This window comes from Pseudopipra pipra, chromosome 7 (assembly GCF_036250125.1).
Source record: "Pseudopipra pipra isolate bDixPip1 chromosome 7, bDixPip1.hap1, whole genome shotgun sequence".
Classification (NCBI taxonomy): domain Eukaryota; kingdom Metazoa; phylum Chordata; class Aves; order Passeriformes; family Pipridae; genus Pseudopipra; species Pseudopipra pipra.
The window spans coordinates 22575915-22600197 of record NC_087555.1 but is presented as its reverse complement, the minus strand read 5'-3'; the positions used below and the strand labels follow the sequence as shown (position 1 = coordinate 22600197).

The 24283-nt window shown below is 35.1% G+C and overlaps 1 protein-coding gene across 2 annotated transcripts in view; it reads left to right on the top strand.

Moving 5' to 3' along the window:
- PSMD14 (proteasome 26S subunit, non-ATPase 14) overlaps positions 1–24283 on the top strand; it is a 46423-nt gene that overhangs the window by 8429 nt on the left and 13711 nt on the right. For both annotated transcript variants that reach the window (XM_064661074.1, XM_064661075.1), the window contains exons 5-8: positions 13947–14018; positions 14342–14461; positions 15572–15642; positions 16610–16760. In XM_064661074.1, the coding sequence (XP_064517144.1) occupies positions 13947–14018; positions 14342–14461; positions 15572–15642; positions 16610–16760 (414 nt within the window). The remainder of the gene's footprint in view (positions 1–13946; positions 14019–14341; positions 14462–15571; positions 15643–16609; positions 16761–24283) is intronic.

Sequence of the window (24283 nt, the reverse complement as noted above, 5' to 3'; positions counted from 1 at the left end):
ATGTGTGTTTTATTGTGTCTTCTCTTGTTGACTGTTGTCCTCACTGCTGTAACATTACTCACAGGAAAAAAGCTTCCCTGCCAGCTGTCCTGTTTCAGTGAGAGACCTATTCACATTATATGGCTTCTCCTGCCACTGCAGCAAGTCCTAGTGCTTTTTGCCTTGGTCAAGTGGCATGGCCAGCAGTCTTCAAAAATAAAACCAAGCTGATCTTATTCCATTGTGCTGATCACTGTGGATACAGGGGAAAAAAATAATTAGGAACTTCTTTGTTTGAGGTTTGTAGGAAGAGTTATTTCCCTAAGGAACGGGCTCCAGTGTTATTTTCTTTGAGGTCTTGGCTGGCTGCAGTAGCTGGCCTTTCTCTGCCTTCCTTATCTGCTTCCAGGGCTCTGTTTTAAATCAAGAATTCAGACTCTTGTTCTTCTGAAGAAATCAGTTCTGTGTGTCTTGGACTTCAGGATGTGTGTGCCAGCTTGCTTCTGGGATGACTGAAATTGTTAAACCCAGAGCTTCTTTGTGTGTAGAGCCTTTGTGTCCAGTATAACTACAAAGAGGGTTTAATACTGAAGCATTTGGTGAAATATTCTAAGCTGATTTACAAACTCTAGGTGTTTTGCCAAATAAACTGTAACTTTTGGTGCATAATTTTTTTTCCTTTTTATAGCTAAAATTCTATTCACGCTCTCTTAGTGAATCTTCAAGCCGCCCTCAGTTATTTTTAGTTTAATTTTCTTAAACAGTTATTTCTCTTGTTCCTCTGAGCTGCCAGCCTGCTTCATGACTCTTCATTTTTTTAACATCTGTGCAGTCTAATCTCTCAAGCTTTCACTTCTTAGTCCTCTCTGAACTTGACGCATATCAAAGCTGTTTTTCAAATTTACAGTTAACTCTCTGCTGTTTTCTGAATTTTTCATCTTTAACTTAAAGTTTGCTAGAAAATTGTGGCAGACAATAGAATATAACATCCAGAAGAAGCTTTGAACTCCTCTGGTAGCTTTGGCCTGCAAAGCTGCTCTTAAATGAGTTGATGAGTATGTGTTGGATTAAAAAAAAAAAAAGGCAGAAAACTGAATTGCTCTTTATACAAGTTGCTACTTGCACTGGATGTCTTGACTACTTTTATAGTCTTTTGGTTTATTGAATCAGTAGGAAAGCTTTTTAAAAAAAATATTTTTATGTCCTTAAAGTACTGTGTTTCAATGGACCTTCAAAGGTCACTTCTGTTCTGAGTATCAATTGATTAGTAACTGAGATTGAGAGATAGTCCAGAGAGAATCAGGTGTCTTTGAATTAGAAGAGAGAAGGCGGATACTTCTTGAATAAACTTTGTAGTGCTAGAAAGTAAACAGTTATTACTATTTGTTTTCACTAAAGTGTTTTAAACGAGTGTACAAAGCTTTTTGTTTTTCTTATTGCTGTGTCACAGTTGTTCTGAGCTCTTGCTTTAAAGGTTGAACATAGTAAAAACATCTGAGTGAGTCATTCTTGCTGTCATAAGAATCATCTGTGTGTATAGTCTGGTAGAAGAAGAGGCATTTTCAAAGTAGTTTTATCACATAATTTGGGCATTATTTTTTGCTTGTAGCTAGGGGTCTGCTTAGCAAAGAGGACTGCATCCCATAAGGTATGCTGTCAGTCCGTTTGATTTCTCTGTAACTGATGTTAAAGTAACAGCAGATGCTTGGTCAGCACAGTTCTTTCTTGGTCTCTACCAAGCCATTCTTTCTCATTGACTTGCTTTAGCTTCTTCAGCAGTACTTTCTCAGCTCTTTCACCTTGGTAAAAGTGCCTCTTCTGATTATTATATTGTTTAGGGTTTTTTGGTTTTTTTCTTCATTTCCAAACTCAAATATACTGTCCCAAATGCTCTTTGAATTTGTTTTTGCAATATTCTATTCAAATTTTTTTGTGTACTGTATTCTACTCTAGAACTACTTTCACTGCACTTGTGTTTCTCTTTTCTTACTACTTGCTCCTTCAGGATGCTACTGAGTGGCTGATTGGCCTTCACTTGTCCAGAGTTGTTCTAAGTTGCATCTGCCCTAAGCCTGTCATCATATGGTTGATAAACAAATCTTTAAGGAAGTAATCTTCAAGTGATATTTCAAAAATAAGCTTTCCCTCCAGTGACTTGTGGCTTAGAAATCTTGAGCCATGTCTTCTCTTTTAGTCACAGATGGACAAAGGACTGTCTTTGTGGGGCAGCAGGTGGACAAGAGAGGAACGGGGAAGAGAACCTTATAGCTTTTGGCATTACATAAGCCATTCATAGTATTTTCTGATAGTGCACTTGGTCATTAACTATGTGTTCTTTTTATGGGAAGGTACCTGTATTTAGTTTTGAACTTGATGCCAAAAATATGACCTTCTTTGGAACACTTCTCCTTCCCTTTATCATGTTGAGGGTTTTTCTAGTTATCTTCTTTTCCTGATTCATTTCCATCTCTCCCTGTTCTTCCCCCTGGAATACTGCCTACCACAGAATTTCACTAGTGATTTAGTACTTTACTTTGCATTGTACATTTGCTGCAGACAAATTAACAGGCTTTGTGGGGTACGTAAAAGCATTCTACTTATGTAGCAGGCAGGAATTTGGAGCAACACTCCTCTTCATTTTGTATGCTGAACTATTGTTTGCTAGTGAAATCAGTTCCACATATGCCTCTATTAGGCAATCCTACTGAGTATTGTTAAAGGGTGTGAGCAAATTAAGTGTATTTTTAGCCGAGCTTTCTCTCCCCAACACTTTCAGAACAATAGTCCAAGCAATACAAGTTCTTGTCCGTGCTAGCACATGTTGAATCCAGATGTGATAGGAAGCAGTGAAACAATGACACTTCTTAAAAATGCTGTTGAAGTAATTTTTCATTACTTGATGGATTTTTGAAAATATTTATTTACACTGTTCTGTTCATGCAGACAACTGTTCTAGTACAATAAATGAAAAATAAAACTCGTTCTGTATTTTTGAATTAACATATTTGATGACAGAGGGGAAGGGAAAAAGTCCAAATGGGAAGGGAGGGGGAGACAGAGAACTGACCTGTATCTTGTAAGGAGTGTTTACACCTTGAGTTGGAATATAGAAAATAGAAGTGCAGATAGCTATTTTATTTGAATCATGGACTTGCCAATTAGCCATCAAGTGCTTCCATCTGTGAAATAGTTGATCAGATGGGTTAGCTGGGATGTTTCCAGATTAGGGCATTGTAAATGGCACTTGAAAACTGTCACTTTGATTATGAGGTTTCAAGCATTGCACTGTTTGATGCTGTGGAACCTTTTTCCCCTTGTATGATCATGAGTTTTTTAGAACATGCTTATCCTATTTAGTAAATCTGTGGCACCATAGGAACTTGAGAGACCTGCTGCTAATCTAAAGTTCTGTTTCATCTGCTGATCTAGGCAGGATGGTTATTAAAGAAGAACACAGTGCACTCTTCTGCAGGACTTCTGCATAGGGGTTGGTGCTCTGGCAGGCAGAGAAGGGTCAGGCTCAGTGTAGATCATTCCCAATTAAGAATTACATGCAAGTTTCCTTGGATTACTTTGTTAAGATGATGTGTCTCTTGAAGTACATGACTTGTTCTTGCATCTTACATCTTCCGTATGTAAACAAAAAACCCACCAACAATAAAAAAACTCAAACCCAAAACAAACCCAGACACCTCCATCCCTCCTCTCCAAAAAAAACCCACACCAAAAACTCAACCAGGAAAAAAAGCATACATCTTATTGAAGATTGTTTTGGTTTATTGATTCTTGAAACAGGTTGCATGTTAACTTGAAGGATGCAAATGTGTTGTCTTTAATGAAGTGCTTTTTTCCTTGAAAAGCTGTAGAGTGTTCTTGTATCTCCGTATCTCTTGCACCTCTACTACTTTCTCCTTTCTGTGTCTGTTGGGTGTATATGCTTTGTGTGGTTTGAATTGTAATGATGCACTATTATCTGCTTCTCACATGTATTTGATGCTTCAGATACGCCTTTTGACACTACTCTGCCAGGGTAATAAATCTGAATTAGAGCTCTTAAAATTGTGCATCATTTCTGTGCCATTGCTTCTGAGACATTTTCCAGTGAAGTTCTCAAGTATGAAGGATGTTACTATTTCTGGAATTCCAATGTAACTCCCAGTAGGTGAGATGGCGTACAATTTAGGCAGTTTATTCCAGTTCTACTTTTTTTCCCTGGAAGCTATCAACCCATTTAAAGAATAAAAAAATGTTCTCAGTGACTAACATTTTTCATCCATTAAAAACATCCAACATCAACTTCCATAAGAAGTTAAGAAGACTTAATCGATTGCCTACCTTATCTTCTGTAGAAAGTCTTAGCGTAAGTTTATATATCCAAAATATATGATTTTGATTTAAGGAGATAATAACCAATTTAGATATAGCGAATATACTGTTTTTCTTTCATAGTCTGGGATGAGTATTTTTCTGCATTGATTAGTGTTTTAGTGAAGGGCTGTGCAGTGAAAGCTTCATAGGAAATTTAGGGTACAGGTGTGGCCTGTTTACAGGGTCTGCTTACACTGGAGGCAGTAACTCCATGGGTCGAGTTAGGCTTATTTAAAAGTTGTTGGGGACTGCTAAAGGCAGAGTATATTTTGCCTACCTTTGAGCAGAGTTGATTCATTGTAACGTAATCTATATCCTAAAGGGTTCATGGGAGAGGGAGATAGAAATATGATAGAATTGGTTTAGGAGCAGTCATATCATTGTACTTAAACTCTGTGTGTATTTTGTGTTATAAAGGCTGTCTTCCAGTAAAATGGCTGCACTACATTCACACCACACATTTTAATCACAAACAAACATAAAACTAAAAAAGCTAGTGGGTTGCATCTGAGCATTATCAGTTTCCTCTGATCTACTGTTTTACTCTAGATACCATTTTTAGCTGCCTCCTCTTGCCCTCAGATCTTCAACTTCCATATTTCTAATAATTAGGCAATTAGCTTCTCTCTCTCCTCGATTTAATTGCCAGTGTAGTTCAACTGACTTTCCCCAGAAGAGGCAAAGGAGCTTGGACAAGGAAATGAGTGTAGCCATAATGAGAAAGAACATGAGGAAAAAAAGACTAAACAAGAAGAGACATCCTTGTGCCTTTTGCATTACACCTATTCATTTGTAATATTCCTTTCTGTAAGCTGCCTTACAGTGATTGATTTAATTTCTTTCTCTTAGAAGTTGTATCTTCTTTCTGAAATCCCATGCTAAGTTGCAATACTACTATCCAGCACCTTTGAACAAGGGCTTCTGTTTGCTTCCTGCCATGTAGAAGAGTCATCTTTAGGCTTTCCCTGGAAGTTTGAAGTGTTCTTGTGTTAATAGTGGTGTGGTTTTGGGCAGGGTTGGTTGATTGTTTTTCAAGTGCTGCAACCAACCTTCCTACATATTACTACTGAATCTCCAGCTCACCTGCTCATATCCACAGGACCAGCTCTTCACAACAGAGAACCTGTAGGCATATAGAACCCAGTGCATTTTTCTACATATTGAGTAAACTGCTTTGCTGCTCAAAGTGTACTTCAGGGTGATCTCAGGTAACACCTGCTGATGGGTACTTGCCTTCTTGACAGAACTGTTTCTAGAATAAGGTAATTAAAAATCTGTGTTAGACACTTCTGGAGGTAGACAAAAATCTACAAATGCTGACTCGTCATGTGCATTGAGGCTCGGTTCTAAATCCCACTACCTTCTGTAATGCTGATAGGAATAGATAACAGGTTAGTCCTGGTTTTGTTCTGGAGTGAAACTGAGCTCTGGATTTTCTTTTTATTTCCAGTAGACTGAGGTTGTGAAAAATAGTAGTTCTTTTCAAAAGGATGGTACAGTGTTACTGAGGATTTTTTGTGTCCCTGATCTTATGGCTTTTTGCTAATCATAACGTTGTCGTACAATCACAGAATGGTTTGGGTTGGAAGGGACCTTTAAAGGTCATCTAGTCCAAATTGTGCTTGTGCTTGATAATAAGGGATATTAACTGCAGTGATGCAGCATACCTTCCCTTGCTGTAATATGTGTCTCAATGAACTTGTAGCTTATATGGGGTAAAGACAGAGGAAACACTGAACCTGGAAAGATCACACTTAAGTGGCCATTTCTTGCACCAGTTGTGTTGGGAAAATTGCAGAAAGTCTGACTACTGCAAATTGCATCAAGGTGATATATGTAAATAATTTTATATCGTGAATGCATGTTAATACTGGGTAATAAATATTTATTTCTAATAAAAATTAGACTAAATAGAATGTCTGTAAAGTACATTGTAGTGAAATTAAACTTAACGGACCTCAAAATAACTTCAATTAGCATAATTTGATGCCAAATCTGGTAAATATTTTTTTCTTAGTAAGTTCTAAGCCTCTGTCTTTGACAATATTTTCAAAAGGTAGTGGTGGAAAACAGAAGTACTGGCTTTTTTGTAGAAGACCTTTTAAAATTTTGACAATTTTGGGCAATTAGATGAGCGAAACACGTTACATTCTATGAGCACATGGGAAATCCTGCATATGCTCACACTGGTGAATTACTATATCTCTTCCATTAAACTATTAGTAGTGCAGTAGAGACTACTAATAGATGGATAGGATAGAAACATAAGCTAAACTTTCATGACTTCCTTCTGTTAACTGAAATTCTGGCCAGGTTCTTCTAGTGTCCCAGTAAACTGGAAACTATTTATGTTTGAAGTTCTACTTAATTAAAAGCAATCAAATAATAAAAACAAACAAAAACACCACAAAAAACTCCAACAACAAAAAAAACCCACAACCAAAAAACAACCCAAAACCCACCACACACACACAAAAGAAAACCTCAAAACCCCACAGAAGCTAAAACTGCAAACAAGCAGAAAAGCTAAGCAGTAATGTCTTGGCTCTGCACCAAAGAGGTGTTGGCAAACTTATGATCCCAACCCGTTAAACCAACTGCTCAAAGCTATACAAAGTTCTGTGTTCTGTAATTTTGGTTTTTGAAGATACAGGGAGATTGGAAATGTTACATATTTCAAGTCCATCTATATTGCTGTTTATGGAGATCTGTTGTAAATGTGAACCTGGATAAACTTTTTTTAGGAGACAGAAATTCATAAAACATACTGATACAGTTTTTATCTGGCCTGTTAAGGTGGGGTTTTTTTCAGAGGTTTTCAATTTAAAGTAGCAGTTGTTGCCACAGTACTTCCCTAGTATCCTTACTCCATTTTGGAGTCTATGAGACTAAACATGTTACTACAATTTTTATTTCATCTGACATATGGTGTAAGAAGACAATGTGATCCTTTGAGAAATCTAGGCTGTTTGTTGAGGCTTATGGTATTTTGTGGTCTGTTATGTATGCTTGATTATAATTGGTATAAAAATGGACCTAAACATACAAACTGTTTAGGCATAATGCTAGTTTCAAAGTCTAATCCTGTTGATGTGGATATAACTTCAAAATTGCGTGTGTACTAGCTTGAAAATAGCAATAAAATTTCAAATTACTACTAATTAGTGTGTGATTCACAGTGCAAAGTAATGTATTTTTCCTTTTTTTATGAACTCTCTGATTTTTTAATTTTTTTTATGACCTCAGTAATTTTTGTCTGTCATTGACTGATCATGTTAACTTCCTGTACTGCAGAAAATGCAATATGTGGCTTCTAGTGCTTGTCATGGCAAAGTTGCTAGAACCATTGAGATCCAGGAGTATGGTTTACTCCCTTTGCTGCTTCTACTGATGGAACATGAGTTGGTAATTTCTATAAGTGTATTGTCTCAGTACAGGAAAAAATTATTCCACAATCCAAATTCTGTTTAGATTTTTAGGCTTAGCAATGTGTAAAAAGCACTATGCTGATCTAAGACATCTTTTATTAAAATTTATATCAGTATATAACCAGGTTGTACCACTTAGTGACAAAGGGCAAGTAGAGGAGAGCAGTGGTACTCTGGTGAACTTCTAAGGTCTTATTATCACTAATACCTCTGCACTCATGCTCATGCTTGTGTCCTCTCTGCAGGTAGTATTCTGGAATGGGTTTTTTTCCCTTATACCAAACTATACACACACAGTTGAATTTACCTCCATAAAATTGTAGTTTTAAGCTTTCTTTGTGTTCTGATCCTTCCATGCATCCTTTAATGTGATAAATTACTATTTTACAATGATTGTCATTGCATTAATACCTCAGTTGCCTTTATCCTCCTTACCTACATAATAAAATGTCATCTTTACCTGAAACACTTGTTCTGGAGGAGGTAGAGAAGGGAAATGAAGAAAAAGTGTGGGGTGAATGCTTATTTAAATTCAAAAGTAATGCAAGGGGGTTTTTTTCTTGTTTTTTTTTTTTTTTTAGTTAATCTTTCGCGATTGTATTTGGATATAACAGCTGAAAATACGTATTGAAAGGGTTAAGTCGGCATGAAAGAATTCATTTCCACTTTAATGACCTAGCCTTGCTGGGTTAGGACGATGGGGAACATGATTCTGACTTGTACTCCTATTGCCAATTAACACCTCCTATAACAGGTTGCCTCAGCTAGTCATTGAAGCAGAGGCAGTAGAAATAGTTTACATGCAGCTTGTTTTTCACACTAGTTGTTTAATACTCACAAAATTAAAGTATTAAAAGGTTCTTTCTTACCTTACTGGGAAAGAAAGAAAACACTATAGCAGTCGTAGTTTGCTTGTGTGTCCTATGTTCATATTTAAATTGTTCCAATTGCAAAAATAAATTGGGAAAAAAGTAGTAAAGATTGTGGCAGTTCTTATATTTTACACGGTAATATGGTTTTTGGTGCATTAAAGCTAAGATGTGCTCTACGGTACTTTAGTTCGCTGCCTTTGGATTTTTATTGCAGTTACCCCCGCAAAACTGAGTTTCTTTGAAACAGCAGTGATGTATTTCAAAATCATGTTTTGTGCTGTTAGCATGACACCAGAGCAGTGTTTAAGATCCATTTAAACAATGGAAAGTGTATCCATTTGTGGACTATTTCTCAGTTGCTTGTGTAATTAATCAAGTCCACCTTCTATACCTATTTGAATAAATGTAAAATAGTACAAATAAAGAGCAGTGCTCTAAAGTGACACTTTAGTTCACATTTAATAATAAAATTGGCTAAATAATTGATATCGGTTCACACTAAGAGAAAGGTGAAGTAATATACCTAAAAGTGTTAACAAATTTGCTAAAAGGCCTGAGTAGATAACACTTCAAGGCGTTAGTTTTTATCCTGTTAGAATGGCAAATGCCTTTAACACTTAGTCAACAAGGGCTGCCCAAGTAAAGGGCTGCTTTTTATATTGGATCATTTCTTTAACTGTTTGAAGCAAAAATAGTATCATGCATAATTTATATTACAGTTTAATTTTCTGTTCATAACTTGCATGTGATTCTTTTTCCATTACAAGTTGTACTGAAAAAAAAAGTAAAAATGTATTGGAATAGTGCTTACTTAATTTTATCAATTATTATTGAACTTGGGATTCTGCCATTCTAAACAAAAACAAACCCAGAGTTTGGTTGGGTTTTATGAGATGGCTGGCCATCAGGCAGCTCATTTCACTGGCTGACAGCATGTACAGTTGATTCAGAATAAACATCCATTTTCAGTAAGTAACATATAACAGTATTTTCTAAGAGCAGTTTTTTAATTTTAATAATTACTGTATCCAGCTTATACAGGCATGCTTGGGAAAAAGAATGTTCAATATTCCTTGCAGTTTCCAAATCTGATTTTCTCCAGTTCCCTGAGAAATAATCCAATAAACCTGCATTTGCTGTTTTGCAGTGAGATGGACAGTCTTCCAAAACTGTGCTAGTGGGGCAACTGTCTGTCCTTTGAATACCATAATGTAACAAAAAATACCAACAGATCTTTTGCATTGTAGATACAAATGCTTTCTTGTTTGGGTTCCTGACACCAGTTAATTTAATTTGGTACTCTGCTTCATAAGGATGGTGCTTCTTTGTTAAAGTTGGCAGGCAGTGAAGTTTATGAACAGTGGTAGTAGCACATGCTGTGGAGGGTCAGTGTAAAATACTTGCCTCCATGTAGAGATTAGCTAATAAAGTCTTTCTTCCTCTTTTCTTGATGAAAGAAATGCATAAACTTCTGTGAAAGACTAGCAGAAACAGGCCAAAGAAGTCTCAAAGCATATAACTCATAGCTAGCTCCCACATACTGTGTAACTAACATGCAGAAGCCTGGGCTGTCACTCCAGGGCTATGTTAGATTATCAGCCATTTGTGGAAAGGAAGGTGATCCGAGATGGCAGTAAATTGGTTCCAGTTTCGAAATATCTGTTTTTTCAAATGGTAACATCTAAAGTAAAGTAAACTACCTGGAAGACCCAAGATCTATTCTGTTGGTTTTAGTTATTGAATCTCTAAAGGTTTTATGTTAAGAATTTGATGAACTTTGCCTTTATCATTTTCTGTAGAAGTACAAATGTGTAATTATAGTATTTTATGTGGCAGTTTATCTTTGGTAGAAAAGTAATGCGAAACTTGACGTATGGATCATTTCATCCTCAAAATTCCTGAATTTCAGTATTCCTTTGAGCAGTTCATTCTAATCTGTATTCAAAACAAAGGAAGGAATATTAACATGAAAATTAATACACATAATTGGTGTGGTGCAATGATGAGTTTCCTTTTCCCATAATTTGGCTAGTAATTAAAATCTATAAGGAGAACAGAGCAGACGGAAAGGAGATAGTGAGGTCACACAAAAGAAACATCAGTGACCAAGGACATACTGAGTATGTGCTGTATTTTTATAAGATGACTGAGAATTAATAAACCTGCACTGTATACCACCATTAGCTAATTTTTATGAGTTCAGGTAAAGTGGTTGAACTGCATGATAAGAGTGAAAGCTGATCTTTAATATTTTTACTGTCTCATGGCACATGTTTAAAGTGGAGCAGTGAAGTTTGCAATTGATACCTCCTAACGTGGTTGTTTATATATATAAACACATTTAGAGTACAAAATCATTCTCAGTGAATACTATGGCTTAAAAAAACCCAAAACAACCTAGCAGAAGCTAAGCAAGTTGATTTACACCAATGAAGCATTCTTTTATGAATTAGCAACATTTCCTATGCTGAAAATAAATAGTTGCCTATCAGTACTGGCAACTGGCAAGAGGACTTCTAACATAAATTTTGAATACAGAAATTGATGAAGTCCCTCTTCTGGACCATCACCAAGATAAATGAGCATTTGGAAGCTCCAAGGAATATAGAAATCATAAGGAAATATTAGGAATTAATACAGTAGGGTTATACCCTGCTTTAGTTCCTACCTTCACTTAAACTAATGGTGATTTATTTGCCATATTACAGAAACAAAAAGCATTAATGTTTGTCTTTGTTTCCTCCCCATAAGACAGAGACGTGGTTAATGCCTCAGCTGCAAGATGGGTGTCAGTGTGATCTTAACACACGCTAGAGATTCCATCGAGGAGAACCTATTCAAGAACCATAGTCTGTAGAGTAAACTTCAGTTCAAGCTCCTGATTTTTGAGAAGCTAGTCTCAATCAAACAGCAACATTAACCTTCCAGAAATCATAAAATTACTTATGCTAGTTTGGGGGATTTTTTCTATTATGCTATTCTCTATTTTAAAAAGTACTGAATGGTGTAATGGGATAGTTGCTTACAGTGAAATGTTAAACAAAATCTGGAACAAATGTAGAATGTGTATGGTGATCACAGCATGGGTATTATTGTTCTTCCTAAAGCAGAAGGTTACTGAGTTTGTATTTTTACTCTCACTTCAGACTATCTCTGGTCTAGAACAGGTAGAAAATTGGGAGAGCTTTATGTATGAAAAAAGGAGTTGTTAACGAACTGGAAAGTTACTTTTAAAATTAAAACTCAGTTTATCTGGGCTTTATTCTTAGCAGTGATTGTGGAAACTTGAGTCTTCGTGCTTTCCAAATTCTAAGTGAACGTTTCAAAGTGAATCATTAGAATAGACTTAAAGCAGGAGAGAGATGGTTAAAAAAGTAATCTGACATTCTTATGGAGGAAAAAACATAGGAACAGCATCAGAAAATGATTGGGCATTTGAAGCTTTGCCAGTCAAACAATTTAATTGTAGAAAGTTTGGTGTAAGTGATTCAGATGCTCTGTGCATCTGGTTCTGTGAAATGTTCTGAGGAACTGCTCATAGAGTTTTTCAGCATGAGTGCTAGAGGAGCACTTCTCCACTGGAGCATCTCACTGTTGGCCTAGGGCTATACCAGGCTTTTGATGAAGGGGTGGGGTTGATGCAAAAAAGACCTTTGGTGAGAATACTATAGAAGGTGAAAAGTTAAAACTGCTGGAAGATTGCTGAAAAGGCCAAAGTGACAGAGGAATTAGCAATGAGTAGTAAGAAGTGAGGAAGAGCACATATCGAGAGGTGATGATCAGCAATATCCAAGTTGGAAATAAATGTTTGAAGGTATTATGAAGCAGTTACGGTTGACACAGATCCATGCATGTATGTAAGTTTCAAAATACAAAGACTGGATTCAAAATATAAAAGTTGGATCTGGAATTAATAGAGAAGGTATTCGTTGACGTTAGGGAGGGAAAAAACCCCCAAACTGAATTTTCTTATTGTCTGTATTCTGAAGACTAGATGTCGTTTTTCTGTGTATGAAAAAATGAAAGTATGCAGAAAAGACAATTACTGTACAAATGTAACATTTTGATGACTTAAGTACCTGGTTTTATCTTCAGGAGGTAATGGCATGCGTTGATTGCTTTCTTCTATTTGATGTCATGTGGATGCACATTGTACTGAATTTCCTCTTACAGGGAAAAATCTAGAATTTATTTGAAACTTCTCCTTTTTTTCCCCAATTTTGCTTATAACTCTGGAATCAAAGTTCTAAATCTGTAAAATGTTTGTGTAAAAGCACCAGTTTTCCTCTTTTAGCTTAATGTGGAGTATCTTTTTTATTTACCATACTCCCTAGTGTTGTTTTGTTGCCTTTCTAAGTTTACATCACTTCATGCAGAAGTAACCTATGTCTTTTCAGCAGAAATTTGTCGTACACAATTTCATAATAAATTAGTGAACGTGCTCTTAATTGACTGTAATGAGGAATGCTGATATGGAATTCTGTATATAAGAGCAGCAGCATCATTTCTTTTGCTCCTTGAGAAAGGGACATTTAAACTGCTGCCTCCTGTGTTTTTCATTTTCAGCAGTACACAGAACCTGTTTCAACCAATCATTCACACCTGGGACAGTTGTGCTAATTTTTGAATAACTACTCATAAGGCAAAGAGCAAAGTATTTTGTTCACAGCTTTTCCACCTAGGGATCAGAGGTCCATTTTTTCTCTCACTGTACCGGTGTATCTGCAAAGTACTCCCATAGCCTTTATCTGCAAGTCCTCTTTAGCTGAAAGCTGATGAAGCAAAGGGAAATTGCTGTTTGTGTTGCTGCCAGTTAATCATGCTAGCCCAGCAGCATTTACATTCACACCACTGTAAGAAACACATAGTTAATTGGAGAAGTGGTCATATTTTACAGCTGACGAAGGTTTGCATTGCAGCAAGGCTGACTAATGGAAACTTATCTGACTCAGCCTGAATGGCTTGTAACAGGTTTGTACCCAGTGCAATACTTGACAGTTTTATATTTGACTGATTGTGATAAGATTGCTCTTTAGACTGTGTACTTTGGGGTGGGGGAGGTGGGATGATGGCTGGGTGGCCTTTTACAAAATATGTTAGTGAAGAAAGGTGCTGTAAAGAAGTGTTTGGGGTTTGGGTGTGCTTTTTTTTTTTTGTTTGTAACGACTGCATCTAACCCACAAAGTCACAATTATACATGCATTTTTCTGTAAGTTTTGTAATATGGAAAACAAAAGAAAATGTTTCGAAACTGCAGAATAACAATGGTGGAGAAAATAATTATTTATTCTTTTCATAGGGGCCACCAACAGATGCTCCTGCAGTTGATACAGCAGAACAGGTTTATATCTCTTCCCTTGCACTGCTGAAAGTAAGTGTTCTGTGCATACTGTGTCTGAGTATAGTGCTGGAGATAGAGCACCTGGCAGCTGTCCAAAGTTTATGGACTTGTGTTCCCTAGGTGCTGGTCAGACTAATTTTAAAAATAAATTAATGCTGATTGGAACACTCAGAAACTTACTTCAATTAGTTCTGCTTTATTGGCTTTGCTTTTACTATTTTATAGTTCATTACAGTTTCCAAATGTCCTACAAGTTGCAAATTAACTATAGATCAGCAAAGGCTTAAAGAACTACCTCAAATCAAACTTGAATCTCCTGTTAAACATATAGTGTCATTTGGTCTTGATTCCAGATGTTGAAGCATGGTCGTGCTGGTGTCCCTATGGAAGTCATGGGTCTGATGCTTGGAGAATTTGTTGATGATTATACTGTGAGAGTGATTGATGTTTTTGCAATGCCACAGTCTGGAACGGTGAGTTCTTTGCATCTAGACCTTGATAGTTTTGTTTGCTTGCTTGGTTTTTTCCTTATGGTAAATTTATTTTTGGAAAGCTTCTTGTGCTTTACCTCTGATGCAATCTGAAGGTATAATCTGTGAGTTATAGTTCAAACAAGTCAAATGGATTTAAGGGTTTCAGTAAACGAAAAAAAATTAGTAGAAACTTTTTTTTTGGCAAAGTCTAGTACTTAAGTGGGTATATCAATATATGCAGATGTTATGTTCTTATGTAGTATAAATATATTGGTAGTACATGACTTATAAGATTTATAAATTGATAACTTTCAGAACTCATATACTGTGAGCCAGGGGAAGGATTCAAAATTTAAAATGTTTGATTAGAAGCATATCATGTGCTTAATTGTGATGGTGCTATAGATACACTTCAAACTAGATATGCTTCAAACTTGCTCTCTTTGACAGATCTTAGTGGCATGTCTCTTAAATAATTTTTTTATGATGTGAAAAAATTATGTATTTTAATTTTGAGTAAGAATATCCATTTTATAAAGAGATTAAAGAGGTGAGTCAGGGGGCATAACTGGGGTTTATGATGCTTTATTTTGTGTAACTAGAATGAAATGTTCTTAAAAGAAGCAATGGCATCCCTTTGTAACTCAGAGCTGCACATCAATTAAATTTTCAAGTTCTTTTGTCCCAAGTTAATTCTATACCTGTGCATAATATAAAAATCTGCATAAAGCCAATATGTAATATTAATCTTGAATAAAACCTGTAGAGCTGAACTTGTGAGAAACAACAGGCCACTGTTTGCAGAGCAAACAGAGCAAACAGAGGGGGAAAAGATAAATTCCTGTGCCTATTTAATCATGTTTACTCATTGTAGAGATTACTTACATAGCAATTCAAAATCTTCTTTCAGTATTTTAAGAATCACATTGAAATACATTTCTAAAAATTGTATTTTGCATTTAAGGGAGTTCTGTCATGTAGTACTGGAATATTCAGGTTGCCTTTTTAAAAAGATACTTATAAATATTTTTTTGTGTGGAAAGTAACAAGTCAAAAGATAATATTGCTTTATGTACAACTACTATGATTTTTGTCTGTCTTTTGAATCAGGGTGTCAGTGTGGAGGCAGTGGATCCTGTATTTCAAGCAAAAATGTTGGATATGCTGAAACAGACAGGAAGGTAAGTCAGTGTAAAGAGGGCTGTTGGTAACAAATACTCCCTGCATGATTTTTAGAAGAAACAGCTGGCTTTCTGCAAAACTAGTAGTCTAGGAGTTATTAATAATGTTTAAAAATAAATAATTGGCCCAGAAATTAGGTGAGTAGCATGTAATTCAGTTCTTTTCTTGCATTTCAATTGTCAGGAGACTGTCACTCCTGTTAAATCTACAGCTTTGATTATCGCACAGAAAGATTAGAATGCTGCTCAGTTTAGTGTAGGTGATTACTACACAGTACCTGCTTAAAAGATTGATTTTTTTATTTAACCCTTTAAATAAGATTTTAAAAAATTAGGAAGATGTAGCTTTTTCATGAGCAATTTTAATGAAAAGAAAGGGAAAATAATTTTGTAAAAGATCCTAGTATTTAAACAAATTTTTATTTTACTCCTTCCTCTCAACAGTTGTCGTCTGCTTGCTCAAATTCTTTTACTGTGGGAAAAACTTCAAAATTAATGTTAGCAAAAGGCTCAGCAGCTGAACAGAACAGTGCAAATTGCTTTTTGACTGAGTTCCTAGTTCTACTGCTGGTTTAATTGATATTTAATCCTTTCCCACCGTTGGTTCCCGTTGTCCATGTCTGAAATGGACTTTCTGCCATGAAAATTCAACCTTCGATGCCAAGGAGTTAAAGAGTAGATATTTACTCAAGTGCTGAAAGGGTAAAAACTGGTTCAGGGAAGGTGTGGTAACAGGGTGAAAAACTGAAAGCATGATCTACCACTGCTAATATGTATCCCTTAATGATAGCCCTCTTTTGTCTCATTTATTCATGTCCATGTTTTCACCATACTATGGTGAGTAATTTAAATATTACCAATGGTGTTTTGTTCACAGCTCATTGTAATTTATGCCCTGATATATTCCTATTTCTTCTTGTGATACATGTTTATATTTTTAAGAATCTCAATGTCCTCTTTGTTTCAGACCTGAGATGGTAGTTGGTTGGTATCATAGTCATCCTGGCTTTGGCTGTTGGTTGTCTGGTGTAGATATCAATACCCAGCAGAGCTTTGAGGCCTTATCAGAAAGAGCTGTTGCTGTGGTGGTGGATCCCATTCAGAGTGTAAAAGGAAAGGTATAGTAGGCTTGCTTTTTATTTTTAAGGCACTTCAGTAAGATTTAATATAGAAGCACTGTAAATATGTGTAAGTTCTTGATTTTTGGAGGCGTATACTGTATTAAAAAAATAAAAATTTAAAAAACCCCACCTCATTGTAAATGAAAATATCATTTCTAGTTTATTCCTCATCTTACATCAGTAGTCCTTAAACAGGCTGGAAGTCTTTGATATTGTTAGTACACATAACCAATCATAATCCTCTAGTAATATTTTGCTATTCAGGTGTCACTCAACAGGTTTGCAACTAATAATCCAAGTATACATTGTTTTATGTTACATTTTAGCTACAAAATCTAAGATCAGTTACCAACAGATTAGAAAAGGTTCAGCCCCTTAACGTGAGTAGTAGGAAGGCATTGATTTACAGGCGTTGCATATAATGGTTTTTAGTATAATTTCTATTCCAAATGTTTTGGGCAATAAAACTTCACAGAGTAGTTGATATCAAGCACTTGAGTGTGCAAATAAATTATTAAGTATGTTAAATTATTATGAAAAGAGATTAACTTGCAAAGCATATTGGGTTATAGTTGTCCTTTGTTGAAATCTCTTTTGTTCTTGTTTAGTTCTCTTTTTATTTCTTTCTAGCCCCATATGCCATTTTCCTATTTCCTGCCTCATGACAGCAGGGAGCAGCTCTATTATCACCTTCACAGAGCTGTCTGCAAATGTGAGAGGCAATTCGATTTTGCTCAACCACAGGGAGAGTGGATTAGAAAAACTACAGAACGTACAGAAATTGGCTAGGTGGTTTACTGCTTTAAAATACTGCTGAGGTGTTTTGTTCGAGCATGCACTCCCATTGTATTGTAGAATAATTATTGAAATGCATCATGGTATATATGGATGATTTTCATGTAAATTTATAAATATTTTAAAAGTGTTCATCTTCTATAAAGCCATAGTATCATATTTCGTGTGAGGCAGATCCTGTTAAAGCTACTAAACACTATGGGTTCCCTTAATTTCGTAATAGAATGTTCTGAAGCTACAGTTGCATTTTCAGTTGGGTTTTTTTTAATTCTGATTTTTATAGCAAATATGTTTATGTAACAGGCAATTGAAAAGTTAATAGCTTCTTTTTGTTTGGAAGCTATTAGACATCTGAATCAATTTTGTTCCTTTTTAAATTGCATAAAGAGTAGAAGAAAATACAGGTACTCTGGGGAAAAAAAAAGATGCAGTAGAATGTTTAATTATTCCTGACTTTTTTTTCCTACAACTTTTTCCCTTTGCTTTTTCTTATTTTCCCACTCCAATAGAAATATTGAAATAAGATTCTTTTCATTTTGTCAAAATATAATAGTCAGGACTAGTACTAGTGATTAATTTAGACTTCATTAGCTATTAAATCCATTAAGAAGAAAAGCCTCCCAGTAAGTCACATACTTGCTCACTAAGTGCTTCTTTTTTAAATAATTTTGTTGCCACTGTTGCTTGACTTAGATGTCTATCTTTGAGATCTTTGATCACTTCAAGAAAGTAATCTTTAGCATATTTATTTTGAATGTGAATAAATTTTTGTCCATCTAAACTTTTCTCAGTTACAGCTGCTGTTAGGGCATTGCTGCCAGTACTTGAGATTACTGGAAGTCTTGTAATGTTTGTTTTTCATGCACGTTTTTTAGTTGCTACAGTCAGATTAAATTACATTCTCAGGTTTTGCATTACAAAAAATTAACATCTGTCATGTTCCTGGCAAGTGCATCCTTTAAAGCTTAGCAATAGAAAGAATCCCCCAAATTATGATTACCACTTTTAAATAACTTCTTGATTTGGAAGACTGTGGAATATGTATGACTTTTATGATCCTGGTTGGCAAGATCACTTACATTAAACTATGTTCAGATTTTAGATGAACCAAGAGAAGAACAGCTACATTAAAGTTAAAGGGGTTTTCTTAGGCCAGGTTTGAGTGTTTCGTGTGCATGTCTAGGTTATTATGGCATCCAGTGCCTCTTTGTATGTTAGACAGCTCGAGCTAAGCCTATTCCAGGGAATTATCTATGTTTGTTAGTGCCAGTAAAAGAAGAACCACTTGCAGAGGTAATTTTGCTGGTATAGTAGCCACCATACTGGTGGCTTTAGCTGCATGAGTCCAGTTTCATTATTCATTATACCTTATACTAGCATGTCTATCTGGCAAAAAATTAGAGTGAACGTGTGGCATAGAGAATTTTAATATGTTTTTTTTAACTGAGATTAGATGTATTTGAAAGCAAAGTCCAAAATAACACACTAGCTACTTTTAAACCTGCCTCAGGGCGGGTCCATGTCCATGTAAATTGGTGTGGCTTATGGTCACTGAAGCTGTCGTGGTTGCACTAGTGAAGAATAACTGGGTTATTGTCATGTGTCAGGAAGTTGCAGTGAATTCGGATGAGGAACCTCAGATTCACCTTGACTGGCTAAAACATTAAAAAGCAGTTTGCCCTGTTACTGGTAAAAAATGAAAAGTTGTTAAGTTCTTTGTTAAGTGCCTCATCTGCATACATGTGTTCCAGATACCTCGTAGGACAGGGATGTATGATTGCAGTTTCAAGATAAGAATACCTGTAATTCTCATCAGTTAAAAAAAAAAAAAAAAGTCATTTTATGTCTTAAAGCCAATGAGCAAAAATAAAAAGTCACAGAAAATCCATGTATAAAAATAAAATCTCTTATAGAGATCTGTAGATTAAATGCGAACTCCTTTAATGACCAGTTTAGGACTCAGATATTTCTACATTAATATAGTGGGACATGTGAAGGAGAAGTAATTTTAAATACTGATCTTACTGTTCTACATACTCTTGCACACAAAGTATGTTTTTTCATGACTGTGTACCATATATTGCAATATTTAGGCTAATAATGTTCTAGTTGTCTGTAAAATAAATTCACAACACATCAGTGGTTTTAACTGAAGGTCAATGTTATCAGAACCCTGAGAGAAAAAGCTTTATTTTGACTTTTTTTAAAAATTTGATTTCTATGAACGAAATCAAAGTAAACATGCTGGAATATGGCCAGTGGGGCAGCCTGGCTAGTTGTTGCTTCATCTTATACTTACTAGTAAACCCTTCTTTTATCCCCTCCAGTTTTCCAGTCTGTGCAATGGAAGTTGTAATACATATTTAGAGTATTCCACAGAAGTAATAATTTCATTAAAGATCTGGAATAATGCTAAATATTGACATTTCATATTTATTTCCAACATACATTTTGAAATGTCTGTGTGGAGAACCATATACCTTTGCCAAATGTTAAAAATAAATGTGTTTTTTGGACCTTAACATAGCAGCTGTTCTTCACCTCTTAAGGAAAATATAACTAAAGTAAACCAAAAGCATTAACTTACCGTGTTGCATTTGCTTATTAAATTTTTTAAAAAACGTTTTCTGTTTTGAACTGTTTTAAACTTTGGATCTTTATTATAAGAAAGTCACCATTTAAAATGGTTTTTTGAGGCAGTTCATTGGTTTCCCTTGATTCATAATTGCATAAGGATCAGTCAAATATCCAAAACTGTCAGAAGTCCATTTTGTATATCTGAGAAGCTTGTTGGCACTTGTGGTGTTTACTAGGATATGTAGCAAAGTCTCTTATTCATACAGCAAACTTTCATTTCTGTTAAAGCATAATTTTTCCTAACAAGACACTATCAGAAATATTTGTAGGAAGGTCTGTTGGTTTATGGCAAAATTCTTTTTTTTAATTGTTTGCTGAGGAAAATATTTATCTTTGCAATAACTTTTTGTAAATTCTACTTCAGTCACCTTCTGACAGATAAAACCAAATATTCTATCATCTTAATCTGGTGCTTAAACCAGATGCTGCCACTTTGATGAAAGAGTTTTGCTACGGTAATTTCTCCTTATCTTAATCTCAGTTCCAAAGTAAAAGGAGAAACAACAGGTACATTTGGGTAGCCCAGTAAATCAAAATAATTCCAGTTGAGAATGATCTCTGTAGATCATCTAGTCCAACCTTGTGCTGCGCACAGTGTCAACGTTCAGTTCAGACCGGCTCACTTAGGATTTTATCCACTTGAGTCTTGAGATTCAACAACCTCATAGCAATACCTGTTCCAATACTTTATTATTCTTGCAGTTGTTTTTTTCCCCTTGTGTGCATACAGTCAGCAACTCCCCTTTTCAGTTTATTACTGCTGTCTCCTGCCACATACATCATTGAAGAACCTTGCTCTGGGGTTCTGTAATCTAAAACCATTTTGTCCATGCAGTTTCTTTTCATTGGAAGTTGAAAACTGCTTTCTTTTGTTCAGTTTGTGAGATCTCTAGAATTTTATCCTAAAAGGGGTAACAAATGTGCTGAACTTTGTAATTTGTTCTTTTACTAATTTTTAAAACGTGAAAAAAAATTACCATGCTCCTAGAAGCCCCAAATAGTGACAGTTATACCTTGTGTTAAAAAAAAAAGGCATTATTTGTCCTAAAATAGCTATTATCTGAAGAGAGAGAAAGATAAATGCTGGGTTTATCCTTACAAACAAATGAAGACCTGAGGAGAACTGGATGACTTGTTTTGGCGACCTCTTCCCCTTTTTTGTCCATTGGTACTTGTAAATCTATGTGACAACCTGTGTGTAGTTAGTCATGTACATGAGCATTACGGTTTTGTTAATACCTGATTTCAGTTTTTAACTCTTCAAAGTAATAGATGATCATTTTGTTGAGTGCTGATCATAAGAATAGTGGTTTGCAAGTAGTTTTAATGTCTTCTGCTACTTTTACTTTCCAGTTTAGATTAAATTGTCTGTACCTTACAGTGTCTCAGATTGGTGACTTCCTTGGAGATAGGCAACTGTACTCCTTTTCTGAGACAGTTTTGTGCTGCAAATCCTCCCAGTTTATCAAGACAAATATGTATGTGAATGGTTTCATAACTTGGTAATTACTTGCTACTTGTCTAAAACGGTAAAACCAATAGTGATTTAACAATTACTTTTCTGACTGTTGGAATTACCATCTAGCTTCAAGATTTTCTTCAGCTGAACATAAGTCTTACCCTAGTTTTCTGAAAGGTTGCATGTTTTCAGACTTCCATTCTTTTATCAGAATGCTATTATTTTTCTTTTGAACTTGTCGTTTTCCCTTTGTTGTTTGAATTGACCACAGGATTGAAAGAGACTTTGTTTTTTAAGAAGGCAGAAAAAAAGCAATCTTTAAAATGAGATGTGTGCAGACTCTAGTGTAATGCCTGAAATTCAAAATAGCTCATTAAGAATTAAGTTTGTGAGAACTTTAAATATACCCAACTCCCCCTTCCCACTTCTTGCATTTTTCTTGATCTTTACTGTAATAAATCTTCACTAGACACGAGTGAATTCAACAGTCTTTAGGGTACAGCTTGAAATTATTCATTAAAACAACCAAACAAAACAGTAAATTGTCTGTATTGTCACTACTGCTTTGGAGATGTCTGTTTATTGTGGATTATTATGCAGATATCATTTTACAAGAAAATGTATTTTAAAACATGATACCTACAATTTTATGTCAGAATCTTTTATACTTGGAACAACTTTCAGTATTAGACCTGGATTTGCTAATACTTTTCTATTGTAAAGTGAAAAATTCTAAAATAGATAACGTAAATATGTAATTTTGATTGAAATATTGAGAGTACACTGAACATTTTGCACAGTGTATAGTACATTTAGATACTGTCACAATACTGTGCTATTTCTTACCATTGACTGGACAGAAACATTTTAGTTTGATCTAGACAGGAACCAAATTTCAATAGGAGTCTGATTTGGAAAGTAAGAAAACTGTATGTTTGTCCTGGGTTTGATCACTGTTGATTCAGTAAAGATTGATGTTTGTTTTCCTGGAGAATTACATTTGTAAGAGATGAATTACATCTACACTACAGTACATCTACACTTGGTGTTTTGAGTTCAGGGTGTGTTTTTCTAAACCTCAGTATAAACTAAAGTTTTATTACTGCCAGTGTACCACTGTTTTATTACTGTTTAGTTTGAAAACCAGCATTTTTTAATAGTTGTACATATTCAGAATAACATATTTTGCATGTTTTACTTTCTAATTTTTTAATAGAATGCCAGGATTGTTAATATCAATGCTAATGTTCTAAAAATTTTTGTGCAATGTCCTTTGGACTTGCTATGATGTAATTAACTAATGTATGTTTACCTACTAAAGCATTTACATAGGTTACTTCAGTTCATGCCCTTCCTTAAAACAGAAAGTTCCAAGAAGACTTTGTTGAAAAGTATTAAATGTTTAATTTCCTTTTGCGGTGGTGGATGTGGAATAGTCCATTTATCTTCATTAAGGCTTATAGCTTTAAAACTTGTGGCTTTGCTACTTGGGAGTTATGGATGCATGCCCTCACTTGTCAAGATAAATGTATTATACTGAGTTCTTTTCCCCTTCCAGTATGGATATTGAAGTTGTACTGCAGATTTGACCACAAGTAAACAATTCTCTAAGGATAGAGAAGGAAAATGCACATACTCCCAGGAATATGTTTTCCAGAGTTAAAATTGACATTTTATAAATAATTTCCATGTTGCAAACTTCAAACTCACAATCACAGCAATTCAGTGATATGCATTTGGCATGAGTCAGTTTCAGTTCTTAGTGCTTTTCATTGGAAATGGCATAAAAAGTAAGATTTCTTTGAATTTTTTATGTTGTGGGCTTGCAGGGGACAGAAGATGTTCTTCACTTGTAGTTGTCTAACAGTGCATGGCAGCATAAATAACGAAATGGTCATAAACCCGAGCTGCACTTCTCAGGTCACATGTTCCATTTCATTTTTAAAGAATCTAGAAACAAACTAAGCAGTTGATAACAGGTCAGTTGCAGGTGATAAAAGAGATTTTAGATGGGACATTACTTCTTCTTCCACACCTGGCATAACCACATTATATCCTTTGCAGTTGTCTTTAAGCGCTGGTATGTTTGTTCATAAACATATGGCATAAACAATACATCTCTATCTCAATTCAAGGACACAATGCATTTTTAAAGATAGTCACCATATGCCATAGATTCCTCACTGGAAAAATATTGATGTTAGAATTTTTTTAAATTTAAACAATAAAGGCTGACTTATTCCTAACTGAAGTTTACCATTAAAATATAGTGGGTCTTGAAAAACAGGACTATTTCATTCAGTATTGTTCAGAGATTTGATATTGGAGGGATTTAAGAATCAAGTGTGTAAAATACTCTTGAATTTATCTTATTTTTCTTTTAAATACCCCATGAAATTATGAAGACTGTTTTAGAAAAAGTGGTAATATATATATATCACATTCACACTTTCAGAAGAAGCTAAAAGAAGTCTGGCACTAAACATCTTAAATTTTAATCAAGCCATTATTTTTAATAGCTGTGCAGACTATAAGAGGCCAGATTTTTATCTAGTTAGCAGTTGAGGAGTCCAGTGCTTGTCTTAGACTGTGAGTAACTTTGAATCATATTAATTATAGCTGTGCTGAA